Below are 13,169 nucleotides of genomic sequence, written 5' to 3'. Positions count from 1 at the left end.
TGGGTGAACTAAAATGGACTGGATTAGAAAATTTTCAGTCAAAATTACAAAGTCTTTTTATTTGGGAAAGGCCAAACACAGAAGAAATGGAATTCCAAGATGCACCACAGTAAGGTGAGATGTAGCACAAGCAGTCAGAGGTTATAATGCAAAGTATGACCAAATAATATCAATCAGACTTCAGGGAAAGCCTATCAACATAGCCATCATTCAAGTTTATACCTCAACTGCTGATGAGAAAGAAACTGACAGCTTTTATACAAGTGTGCAGGAAAAAATTGATTACACACCTGAACAAGACATGCTGATCATCACAGGTGACTGGAATGCAAAAGTAGGAAACAAAGCAGAATCAAATATTGTTGGCAGCTTTGGGATAGGAGCACAAAATAGAGCAAGATATTGATTAACAGAATTCTGTGAAACAATTTGTTAATTGTGAACTCATATTTCAGACTACCAAACCAGATGACCAATATAGAAATCAAATAGATCACATAATTAGAAGCAGAAGATGAAGAAGCTATTGAAATCAGAAAGAGATTGGGACTGGGAAGGGCAGCCATGAAGGAGCTAGAAAAGATTCTTAAGGATGCATCACTGGCAACCAAGATCAAATCAATTAATTTCATAGTATTCCCTATGCATGGATACAAAAGGTGGACAATGAAGAAAGCTGACAGGAAGAAAGTAGATTCCTTTGAAATGTGATGTTGGAGGAGAGTTTTATGGATACAGTGCCAAAAAGACAAATAAATGGGTTGTGGATCAAATCAAGCCTGAACTGTTCCTAGAAGCTAAAACAACTAAACTGAGGCTATCATACTAGGTCACGTTATGAAATAACAGGACTCACTGAAAAAGACAATAATGTTAGGAAAGTTTAAGGGTAGCAAGAAAAAAGGAAGACCAATATGTGTTTGAGGATTTAACAAAATAATTCACTAATTAAACAGATACAGGCATGTGTACAATCATATCCGTATAGAAGTCATGTTTCTCTATCTTGCCTGCTTCTAACAACCTGTTTACCAAACCAAAGATTACAGTTACTGGGCCACTGTTTGATTTATGAGTTGCTGATAAAACAGGACCCATGAAACATATGCCCTAAGGGAAAAATATCATGACCACTTTTAGAAAGTCTAGAAAGTTGAATAATTAGGTGAAAATTTATCTTTAAGCTATCTTCATATTTGGGGGAGGTTGGCCTTCCAATACATGCTGTCTGCGCAATATATTTAATACAAAATTATTGTATGCATCTTTGGGAGACATCCTGGTAAGGATTTATCTCCTTTCTATTTGTCTATACTAGAAATAAATTTTAGAAATACATTTTCTCTGTGTCGGTATTGGTCTGCCGTGATCCTATCTGAATGGGCCTTCAAGATTTTAGAATTTCCTTTTCAACTGATTGACTCAGTCAAGGAAGCCACAGTCTTCAGTTTGCCAGATCTGAGCAAGGCTGTTAATAAGAGGACATTTTGAAGGACATTGATTCATAGGATTGCCATGAGTCAGAAGCAACTTAATGGCATTAACACATACACACCCAACTAAGTTACCCTGCCTATTTGTCTATTCAGCAAACACACTCCAGACCCCACCCTGCTCTCTCTGAAGAGGAGACTGGCTCCAAGCATCTAGTCATAGTATTTGGCCAAAGCATTTGAACCAAGAAAAAAGGAAGAGTCCATATGTTAAATCTTCCTGCCAAAAATTCCCAATCCAAATTTTAAAAACCTACCCCCTCACAGAAAATACCCCAAAATGTTCTCTAGACAGGTTAAATGTCACACAGCTCACATCTCCATGTTCCAGACCAGGTTTTATAATAGTTGTTCATTCTGCCCTCCTGGCATGTGAGCAAATGGTTATCTCCAAGCTGAAACTCATTTTCAGCTTTCTGGCACATTTTATTGCTTGTCTGGAAAAAGAGATAATTGTTGTGGTCCCAGAGGTTCTCTGATGCACTTTGCAGCATCTAATATCTCTGAATTCACAGTAATCTCCTCTAGCTTTTCAATGACAGTTACTCAGAATTCTTTGAGTCCAGGATCCATCATAAATGCTTCACTCAAAACTTGCCCATTGAGTTGCCATTCAAAAGCAATTAAAACATATCAGGTACCACGGACAGCGACAGCCCTTCCACTTTCATTTGCCTGCTCTGGAGATGAGCTCCCAGCAACCTCTCTTATGTAAAATCACTTGGTCATATTGACATGATACAACCTATCAGTTCCCTCAGGAGAGACCAAATAGATAGCTCCTGTCCTCCACCCTCTCCATAGCCTGATACGGACCAAACCAGGAAGCTTCCATTTTAGTTGCTTTAGGGGATTCAGAACTATGACTGAGCCTCTGGATTTAAAAGATCTTTTCCTCACTTTTCTGCCATGCCAGACCTTTTGCTGATGCTGGGCAATAATAAGATTGTTGTGTGGCATTTCCAACACTTCTCTGATGGCATTTTGTAACAACAACATTGCACACAATAGAAATATCCGCCTTCCCACCAGATTTACCCCCTTCTCACTGAGACCTAACCAGCTACAGGAGTCCCTACCACTTTTTTTTGCCATCCAATCACAGCTGACCTATGACAACCCCCTGTGGTTTTCAAGACAACAGACATTCAGAGATGGCCTGCCTCTGCATCATGACCGTGATATTCCTTGGAGGTGTACCATCCAAATACTAGCCAGGATCAGGGCTGAGATTGTGTGACTGGCCAAAATCATCCAGTAAGCTACTATGACAGGAGTGGGGATTTGAACCTGGGTTTCCCATGTTCTAGTCTAACACCCTAACCCCTACACCATGCTGGCTCTACTTCCAGCCATACAATAACTCAAAAAGAGAAATTCTAAGCTACTCAGAAGAACTTTTCTATAGGCAAAAATCAATCGCTGTAAATTCCTGCCCCAATCGTTAGGAAGTATGCCTGCATATTTCTTTGACATTGTAGCCTTTCCACACCTCCTTTTGATTTATGGTATCTTGGGACTAATGTGAGCGGCTCCATCACCACCACCCCACTTATCAAGGTTTCTGCCAAAGAGTCAGCATCTATTTTAGCTACAGACTGTACTTTTGGACAGCATGGTGCAAAATCAATTAGAACCAAATGGAACCAATTTCCCCACAGCATGGGTTTTGATGCCAACAGCCACATGTTCAAAGAGTACACCAATCACAGTCGGGTTCTGAAAGGGAGCTCTTAGGGCTGTCCCTGTCTTAGGGTTTCCCTACCTTCTGACGTGTCCAGCGGGACATGGAAAACTGAGTAATTTCCTTGCCTGTGACTAGCCAGAAAAAGTCTTGTCCCAACCTATCCTCTGTCCTCCATACAGCCATTCATGGGTATGTCATGCGCCAAACTCAAAAGTTTCTATCTAACTCAAAAGTTTATATCTTGCAGGACCAGAAGCTGTCATCTTGGCTCCCAGGCTGGGCTGCATCCCTTGGAAAAGAGCTCTCTGTACAAAAGCCCTTTCCTTAATATGAATCTGGACCAATGATTACTGGACAGTACCAAGCATATTCTAAATTCACATTTCTGCACAGATCCTTTCTTATTGTCAATCACTCAGCACAGATCCTTCCCAGAAAGGAAGAGACAGCAGGCTGAATGCTTTTCATCTTCAGGGCCCCACATTCAAAAAGTAAATAGCTGAATAAACTGGATGGTACTTTACAGAAAACCTTAATGGATGGGGCTATTTTCTTTGTAATGCCTCTGATTACCTCAAGTGAGCCAGGCTGAACTGTCACATGTAACACAGCAAATGGAATACCTCCTAGCCAAATTTTAAAAATCAGGTTTTAGTAAGAAACTGAAAAAAACCCAACACTGTTAGGATGAAATGTGAGCTTTTTGAAGATAGCAAGGACAAAAAGCCTTATGGGTTCCCACCTGAATTCTACAAGTGCCTTCTCCCAAGAAGAGCTTTACTCAGAGGAAGCCTTTACTCCATAGGGAGCCAGTACTAGTTGTCCTATCTCCTTTCTGCTCCTCTGCTGCTCTGAGATTCCATGGCTCTGCCCCTCCCCCCACCCCACTTCTTTCCCAGGGTTGGGTGCTCAGGAGTGTGACAGAGAGAGAAATCATGCATTCCAGTTAGGCATGGAAGTAGTGAAAAGGGCCACATATGAAATATAAAATTAGATAATCATTTGGAGCTGATTCTCCATGATTGGTGTGCCATTTGGTCTAGAGATAGCCCTGTCTTGACTGCTACTGTCTATTCTGTCAAGTGTGGCTCTGTTATTTATTTTACAAAATTTATATCCCTCCTTTCTACTCTAACAAGGGCCACCAAGTCAGCTAACAATTTAAAATGTACATGATAAACAATTAAAAACATTTTAAAGATACAAAAAGTAAAAACAACAATTAAAACATTGGGAAAGGAAGAGGGATTACTGAGGAAACTCCAAACAAAACAAAGAAGTCATCACCTGCTGGCAGAAGATGGCAACAGAAGGAATCTCCCTGGGGAGAAAGTTGTTTCAATGTAGAATATTATAAGCCACTTTGGGTCCTCAGTAAGGGAAAAGTGGGGTAAAAATTAAAATAGCTTGGCCTACGTTAACTTCAGAACTCCTACACTGCCGTCTTATTTGTAATGAAAGCTAAGCCACTCCATTTGTAGCAGGCAAAACCCATCAGAAAATAAAACTGGCATTTGAATATTAGCCACCAACTTCAGCACGATCACGAAACCCAGGTTCATATTCCCAGTCTGCCATGGAAACTTGCTCGGTGATCTTGTGCCAATTGCTTTCTCAGTCTTAATTACCTCACAAGACTGTGTGAATAAAGCAGAGGAGAGGGAAGTATTTATGAGCCACTTTGGGTCCCAATTGGAGAAGAAGATGGGGTGTAATTAAGTCTTCTGCTATTTGCAATGGAATCAACAGCTGTTTGCGGCAGGTATAACTCAACAAAAATACATTACTACAGCAAACTATGGGGTTAGTGAGGTGATGAACGAGTGGACCTTTAATCTTAAATAATATCACTACAACTGCATAAGAGCTTTAGGCAGCACTAAAACTGTCATCTATTTTCCCATCTTTACTTCTGATTCACCAAATGTCTGCAAGAGAAAACCATCTATGTAACCAGAGCTGTCTATTCTTCCTCTCTCCCTTATTCGCACTCCCTCACACTCTTCTCATCCTCAATCAACAGGATGCAATTTCTCTGAAAGGCAAAAAACAACACTCAGAGGCTGATACTTTCTCTGTCAAGCTCATGTGTCCAGATTCTATCATCTTTTGCAGCCATGTTTGCAAGCCTATGTTCTTTTCAAACTATTTCAGGGCCCCAAACCCTTGAAAATTTAACACATTGGCCATGAAAATAATGGCTGAGGAGAAAAAGACCTCAGCATTTCCCAAACAGTTTTTATTTCAGAAAGACGCTAACTTCAGCAAGCCTGTCAGCCAGACCTCAAAACCTTGAGTTTCATTTGACCAAGGGGGAAAACAAATAGCGTGTTATGGCTCCCTCAACAGAAAGTAGCTATTAAGGAACACAAAGCCTGGCTTGGAAGAGGCAGGGCAAATGCTACAATGGGTTTATTTTCAACTGAGAAAAAACCTGATGACTCCAGTGTTTTATCCTCTCTTTACTAGTAAAATGCCCATCATTATGAGTCCATGGTTTGAGGGGACACTAACCTAGATTATTTTTAAAAAGGGGACACTGGCCGAGGTTATTTCAAAAGAATGCTCATTAGTTCATATGATTCTTACATTGAAACAATATAAAACCACCATCATAGCATAAAATCACAACCATAGCAGCACCACAGAAATCAGACAGCTGTTGCTTTATGGTACAGCAATGGCACACAAACATAGTTCTGCACCACAGGTGCTCATGGATTCTGGTGATCTGTACATTGAGTCACCCAAAATTCACCATCAAATCATGTATTGTGGCCATAACCACAGACTGCATCTCAAAAATCATGAATCTAGCACTTCCTGGAGCTGCCACACTAGAAAAATGTAGTTCCAAAGCATGGAACTGAATGATTTTTGCACTGAGTCAACCCAAATTCACAACAAAATCATTCATCACATCCATTACTACAAACTGCACCACAAAAATCACAGATCCAGCTCTTTGTGGCATTAACATTGCTCAAAAACCTGTATTCACATATCCTCCAGAATTCATATGATTTTTAGGCGGAGCTTCCGCAAACTGTCCACTAAATCATTTCCAGAACAAAAATGCTGAGGATTCTGTGCTTTGGAACTACATGTTTGCATCATGGCATGCCGTAAGGCAAAAATCCTAAGGATCCATGAGGATACGTGCTTTGGAACAAAGTCTTGATCTTTTTCTGATGTAATCAGTAGTTTTGAACATGATAAAAGATTTGATGGTGAGTCTGGAGTGACTGAACACAAAAATCTTGAGGATCTATACTTTGGAACTAGGCTTTTGCACCACCGTAGAGCCATCAAGAAGTGGATTTTTGTGGCGCTGCCTACTGACTAAGACATGATCTACAATTTAACAATGGTTTATTTTTATTTTTGTCTCCATGTAAAAAGCATATGAATTCATGACGATCCATGCCTGAGATCCGTGTTTTTGTGCCATTGATACACTGTGAAGTATTATTTTTATTTATTTTATTTATTATTGGATTTATATACCGCCCTCCCGTGAAGGGCTCATAACCATGTAATTTGTGGACCTGGCTTTGCCATGTTTTTTGACAATGGATTTGAAGAAATTCTGATTTTAAAAGCTAGAGGATTCATGAGACTCTGCGTAGATCCAGGTTTGTTTGTTTTTTGCCTTTGAGGGCTATCAATTATTCAATTTCCTGGGATGGGGATGCAACTGGTCTTGAACCCCCTTTACACACTAAAAATCGAACCAGTACAGTCGCTGGTACAGAGTTCTGCTTGTTGGCCAGTTTGGACCCTGACAGGACCTAGGAACAGGTCTTTATGAAAAGAGATCAATTGAAACTTGTAAATGAGCTTTTAAAAAAAAAGTCTCCAAGTAGTTAACAGTCAAAATATTAATTAAACATAAAAATGGAAAATTAATCTTAATGTCACTTACTATAGCAACAAATATGCAGTTTCTAATTTGTGCCTTAGCTTGCTTCTTAAACCTGATGAATTTTGCTTCAGAAGGAAATGTCAAAAGATAATGCACCACCACAAAGAAGACCCTGTTAGCCTGGAGCAACTGTACAGAACAGCCTCGTATAGCCATCAGATACAAAAAGTTGACTGAGAAGGTAAGAGGTAAGATCAAAATGAAATTGCATGACACATACTTTGTGGGGTAGGGAGACCAGGGTTCAAATCCATATTCAGCCATGAAGCTCAGTGGATTGGCATGAGCAAGCCAGGGATCAGCCTCCACAGGATTGTGGGGAAAATAAAATGAGGTAATACCCAGCTTGCTGTCCTAAACCACGTTGCTATACTTCATATGAACCAATGAGAAACTTCTAATGAAGGAGCTCAAGTCCAGGGTTTGCATAAACCATGCAATACAGAAGCATCAGAAGGTCAGTCAAAGGAACCAAGACATGAATAAACAGACAGCTCATTATTTATACCATAAAGTTACAATGTCCTGCATAACTTTTATGAAATCAAAAAGACCACTTACTAACAATATATATGGTTCTTGATTTTTCAGGTCATGTGCCAATTTATTCAGTTAAGACAAACAGTAAAAAGCTGCGTGTGCAATTTTAATTTGTGCAGTCACATTTAAGTGGGGAAAAATTCAATCACTGTCAGTGCCGGCAATGCAAGTGGTATGTCTCATAACCCTTAGGAAAGTCTCAAAGGATGCTGGGAAGCAATCTTGACATGACAGTCCTGCTGCCCATCCCAGCATTCTCTGCAATACTACAAGGAAGTGACCCCTCTGATATAATGCAATGCAAACAAACATAATAGCAAAATATTTTGATTACATATTATATATATTATATAACTCAGAGCTAATATATAAGGGGGTATTATATTATTGTGCAGCCGCATGCAAATAAACCTTTATAAAGAAAAAACAGCTAGGGAAAGGATCTCAATCTGACAAGCAACCGGAGGAGAGGTAGAGAGAATACCTACCAGCATCACTTTATTTGGGGAAAGGGTTAAGCCTGCCCCACTCCTCCCCCAATGCTGGATCAGCTGCTGTCCATTTCGAAGCATTTCCTCATGCCTGTCAGCAGTCTAGTGTGATATGAAGTGAGGAGGTGGGATCCCCCTCCCTGCTCTGATCAGGTTGGCACGCGGACGGGGAGGGGAGGAGTTTGCCACCCACTCCCTGCTCGGGGAAGCTCCCCAGGCTGCATTTCTCAGCCTCTGGCTGCTGCTTCCCAGGGGCAGGAGAGCAAGCCACAAGACCAACCCCATGATAGCAAAATATTTTGAAGGGAGCCTCTGCTCCTAACTCAGACCTAATATGCAAAGGGGCTGTTATTCTATTACGTCCTGTGCAACTGCTTGCGAATGGACCTTTAAAAGATTACAAAAGCTTGGGAAAGGCCTCCGCATGGCTCCAGCGTCGTCCGCAAGACGGGCACCCTCCTCTTCCTCGCCGCCTCTCTGCGAGGGGAGGGGGGGCTATCAGAGGGGCCACACACTCAGTGCCTTGCAGCCCCCTCCTTCGGGCGCAGCTGCCACCCTTGCAGGTGCGCCCCTCCTCCCCGAAGCAGGCAGGCAGGCAGCGCCCCCAGTCCAGCCCAGCCCGGCCAGCCCTCGTCCCCGCCGCGCGCCACTCTCTCACCTCGCGGCATGGAGGCAGCGGCAGGCTGGCCACAGCCGCGCCCGCCTCCCGCTGGCAGCACACCAGGGCCCAGCTGCACAGCCAGGCGGGGAAGCTCCCCGAGCCCCAGCCTCGCCGCCGCCGCCGCCTCCCGCCCGGCTGCAGCATCTTCCTCGGCCCGCGCGGCTGCCAGCCTTACTCCACCTGCCACCTCTGGGGCTGGGCAGCCGGCAGGCAGGCAGGCAAGCAGGAGGACGACACAGCGCAGGCGCCCTCTGGCTCTCCCCAGCGCCTCGCGCCGCCTCAGCTCCAACGATGACATCAGGCAGCCGCTCCTCGCTCTGATTGCAGTGGGCACAACGGCCCTGCAAGGTGGGCCACTCTCCTAAGACTCACATTGCAGGAGGAAGAGCTGGCGCAGGCCCAGAGCCTGGCGAAGGGGTGGTCTGGGCCGGGGGCTTGCAGAAGCTGGGGCTTTTCAGTTGTAGGATTGCACCTGGAGGCTAGGAGATCTAATTTCTGAAGAAGCAGAAAGTGGGTGTTGGGTCTCTGAACAAGAAGGTTGCAAAGAGGTCTGTGGGAGTCCTTTAAAACTGACTACACGTTTTATGTATGTATGGAAAAAAAAAACTGACTACATTCACCACATATCTGAAATGGGCTCTGAAAGCTCCTATGGAAATAAACGGTGCCTTTGTTTAAGGTGCCCTTGGACTTTGGTTTCATTTAATCTCCTAAAAGGTCCTCAACAAGTCTCTCAATGGCACAGCCTTATTTTACATCAGCCCGGCAGGGTAGGTCAGCACTTGTATGGAAGAGGGCACAAAGACTGAGGGAACAGTAGCTCAGTCAAGGCTGTGCTAAGAGGAAATTTGAACTACAGAATTTCTGACTTTACAGCTGTCAGCATTTGCACTATTCCAGGGGTGAATGCATTCATTATGCATTTTCACTGTCACATACATGAAGTTCCCTGACTGGCCTGGGACCTGTCATGCTCACCCTAACCTGTCTCACAGGGTTGTCGTGAGGATATGTTGAAGCAGAGAAGACCTTAAACTAGGTAAAAGGGAGATATTTAAAACTCAAGTTCATAAACTGACCTCTAGAGGGTCATTTCAGAAATGCATCTCATTTTCCCTCTGGGAGTCAGTGCCCCCCAAATACTAGTTTTTCATTTGCCTAACAATTCAAGGTATGCAGTCTTTCCTTCCTCACCTGCATTTCTGAGAAGGGAGTTGCAGCACAGGAAACATCACCTATCATTCTTCACCCATAAACTTCCAGAACTGGGTAAAAGGTCTCCCAAGCATCTACTGGAGTGGGGGAGGGGGCATCCTGTGCACAACCAGGCTTCCCTGAGCCCCTTCACTACAGTAGGTTCTCAGTCTTAAGGCTGCAGGTATGGCAGGCGAGCCAGACAAAGCATTCAGCCTCCAATGCTCTTGACTAGAGCCAATGAACAGGTTTGTTTATGTGCCTTTCCCATAAGATTCTAACAGTGATATAATATCAGGAAGTGGCACAGTTCACATACCACACTGGTCATTTAGATTGCAACATATTTTGAGAACTTGAGGGGCAGGCAGGATGCTGTCTCTGTGATATTGAAGCTGCCCCTGAAACAAAAGCATTTGGCAAATAGATCCTCATACAGATGAGTTCAAGACCTCAGTGTTGGCGGCTAAAATCTGAAAATGTAACAGCCACAATTCATTCAAGGGGTTCATTCAAGGGGGGGGGGGCTGTCTTAAGATCACTATCCAGTTCTGTAGTTAGTTACGTCACAACTCCAGTTCTGACTGGCCTTAGACTGGTATTTAATATTTTTATACAAGAGGAAATTTTAGCAGGAGGAGAATATCTTTTTATAGTTCTCAAGTGTAAGGAAAACAGCAGCTTCCAAAATTATCTCTTTTGTATTACTAACCCTCTAAGACTTAGAGTGTCATTAGATGGCCCTTTCCCCATTTCATCCACATAACAACCTTGTGAGGTAGATTAGAGTGTTCTCAACCTGTGGGTTGCAACCCCTTTGGGGGTCCAACAACCCTTTCACAAGGGATCGCCTAAGACTCTCTGCATCAGTGTTCTCCATCTGTAAAATGGATAAATGTTAGGGTTGGGGGTCACCATAACATGTGGAACTGTTTTAAAGGGTCTCAGCATTAGGAAGGTTGAGAACCACTGAACCAAGGTCGCCCAGTATGCATTGCAGCTGAGTGAGCACTTGAACCCAGATCTCATGTTCTGGTTACTACACCACAATAGCTCTTAAAGTGATGCTAATAAAGTAGTCCAGGAGTTCTGAACTGTATTGCATTTGATTGTGGTAATCTGAGCTTGAATAAGAAAAGTGGGGACTTTAGATAAATGGATCTGGCCAGTTTATCCGTCCATCTGAAAAGGACCAAGGTAAGCCAGAACAGAGCACCTTTTAAATTGAATGTGTGTTACTAGACTTTACCGGTGAGAGGAACTGACGGTTTATGTGTTTTCTATGTTTCAAAATAAAATGGAGGGGTGAAAAATGGATTTTCTTAGGAAATGCAAGATACACATTTTATTTTGTGGGTGCATCCTATTGTATTAGGCTTGCATGCTTCTTTGGAAGAAGGTTGAATGGAGTTTTGAACCCAGATCTGATGGTCTGGTTGCTACACCTCACCAACTCTCTTAAAGTAGACTCAGGAGCTCTGATGTGCTTCGCATGTGAGGATCCTTCCAAGTAAACATGCAGCAAATGTCAGAGGAAGGATTGCAGTCTAGGCAAGCCCCCTGTGTGAGCTGTTGGATCAAACTGCCTGCACCCCATGTGAATCTTGCTGCCTGCTCCTTCTGGTATTGCCAGAGCACCACCCAGGTTTCCTTGGAGGCAACTCACACCAAACACAAGATTGGGCTACACATTATGTTGGTGGTCCCTGACTGAGCTTATAGACATGTTATTTAATCTCAAAAAGCACTGGGAGGGGGGAGGATGATTGGGATTGGGCCCATGGCACTAGGGCAAGTGGACTAACACTTTCCCTTGAGGTTTTCCCAAAAGATATCCCCCATCTGGTGAACTTATTTACATTCATTAAGGAAAAGCTCAAAACTCAAATGAACATACCTGAAACTTACACTGAATCAGACTGTTGGTCCATAAGGGTCTGTATTATCTACTCAGACTGGCAGAAGTTCTCCAAGATCTCAAGTGGAGGTCTTTCATATCACACACTACCAGATTCCTTCACTGGGAGTGCACCGTGAGTTTCCTACCTACAAAGTAGAAGCGTTTCCACTGAGCCGCCCTCAGCCCCTCTTCAGTGGGCTGCCATTAAATTGCTTCATAACAAGACTGGCTCACAGGATTTGCAACATTACCTCTCAGCTGTCCCACTCTATTGGTTTTGTTACCCCCCTCACTTGAGATTTTTTTTCAGAGATGTTGTCAGAATTTGCTATTAAGTGGGCTTTAATATCAATCTTAACAAAATTCAGCCTATAAAAAATGCATCCTAATCCTATGCATGTGTATACAGAAGTAAACAAGAAATAAACTGCATCAACATTAATAGAATTTTCTCCCAAGTGTGCATAGTACTGTAGAGTTGATTCCTGCAAACAACAAACTTAAAGGAAATTTTGGATCGGATTTGGATTCTGTGGTTTGGGCTCATATCAAAATATGAAAAAAACAAAAATATTTTAACCTGGACAAATCATATAGAATATTTCCTGTGTTCCTACAGGGCACAGCTCAGTGGTAGAGCACAAGCTTTACCTGAAGAACGTTCCAGGTTCAGTCCCTGCTATCTCCAGTTAAAACATCTCTCAGACAAACAAGGAAATACTTCTGTCTAAGCCGCTGAAGAGCTGCTGCCAATGGGAGTAGACACTACTGGGCTAGAAAGCCTAATGACCCAGCTCAATACAAGGCAGTTTTGCATGGTCATAAGACCAGAAGATGGCAGCAATGTCCAGTGGAGACACATATGGCTCTCAGGTTGATAATGCACCAAAAAGTTCTGCACGTGCAGTGAAACCTCTGAGTTGCTTCCATGGCACAAGGGATCTCTCCAACTATGAAAACAGGAATCTGCTGGGGGAGTGGATGCCTTCCAGACACCACTTCAGCCTGAGGTCCAGCCTAAAGGAGAACAATCTACAGGTAGAGGGTAACTGTCAGGCGGAGACAGGGAGGAGAACCCCAGGGGCACTGCTGAGAGAGCTGAAACTTAGCTCATAATAAATTGCCAAGAAGGGAATGAATCACAAAGAAGTCCACAAGCAGGGGTGGATTGGCCATTAAGGCCACTGGGAAAGGCCCCAATGTTCTAATGGCCTAGGAAGCTGCTTCCCCGCACTAGTGAGAAGCAGCCCTCGTGCAATTTAGAGAGGTTCTTGTAGC

General features: G+C 43.2%; 1 protein-coding gene across 2 annotated transcripts in view; it reads right to left on the bottom strand.

Annotated features, from left to right (window-relative positions):
* The window catches only part of ELAPOR2 (endosome-lysosome associated apoptosis and autophagy regulator family member 2), a 58,908-nt gene extending 49,892 nt beyond the window's left edge, over positions 1-9,016 (bottom strand). For both annotated transcript variants that reach the window (XR_007244762.1, XM_048499476.1), the window contains exon 1: positions 8,795-9,016. Coding sequence is in view for 1 of the 2 variants with exons in the window: in XM_048499476.1 (XP_048355433.1) it covers positions 8,795-8,941 (147 nt within the window). In the remaining variant the exon portion in view is untranslated. The remainder of the gene's footprint in view (positions 1-8,794) is intronic.
* Positions 9,017-13,169: the final 4,153 nt, after the last annotated feature.

This window comes from Sphaerodactylus townsendi, linkage group LG06 (genome assembly GCF_021028975.2).
Source record: "Sphaerodactylus townsendi isolate TG3544 linkage group LG06, MPM_Stown_v2.3, whole genome shotgun sequence".
NCBI classification, from domain to species: domain Eukaryota; kingdom Metazoa; phylum Chordata; class Lepidosauria; order Squamata; family Sphaerodactylidae; genus Sphaerodactylus; species Sphaerodactylus townsendi.
This window is presented reverse-complemented; position numbering and strand designations above follow the sequence as displayed.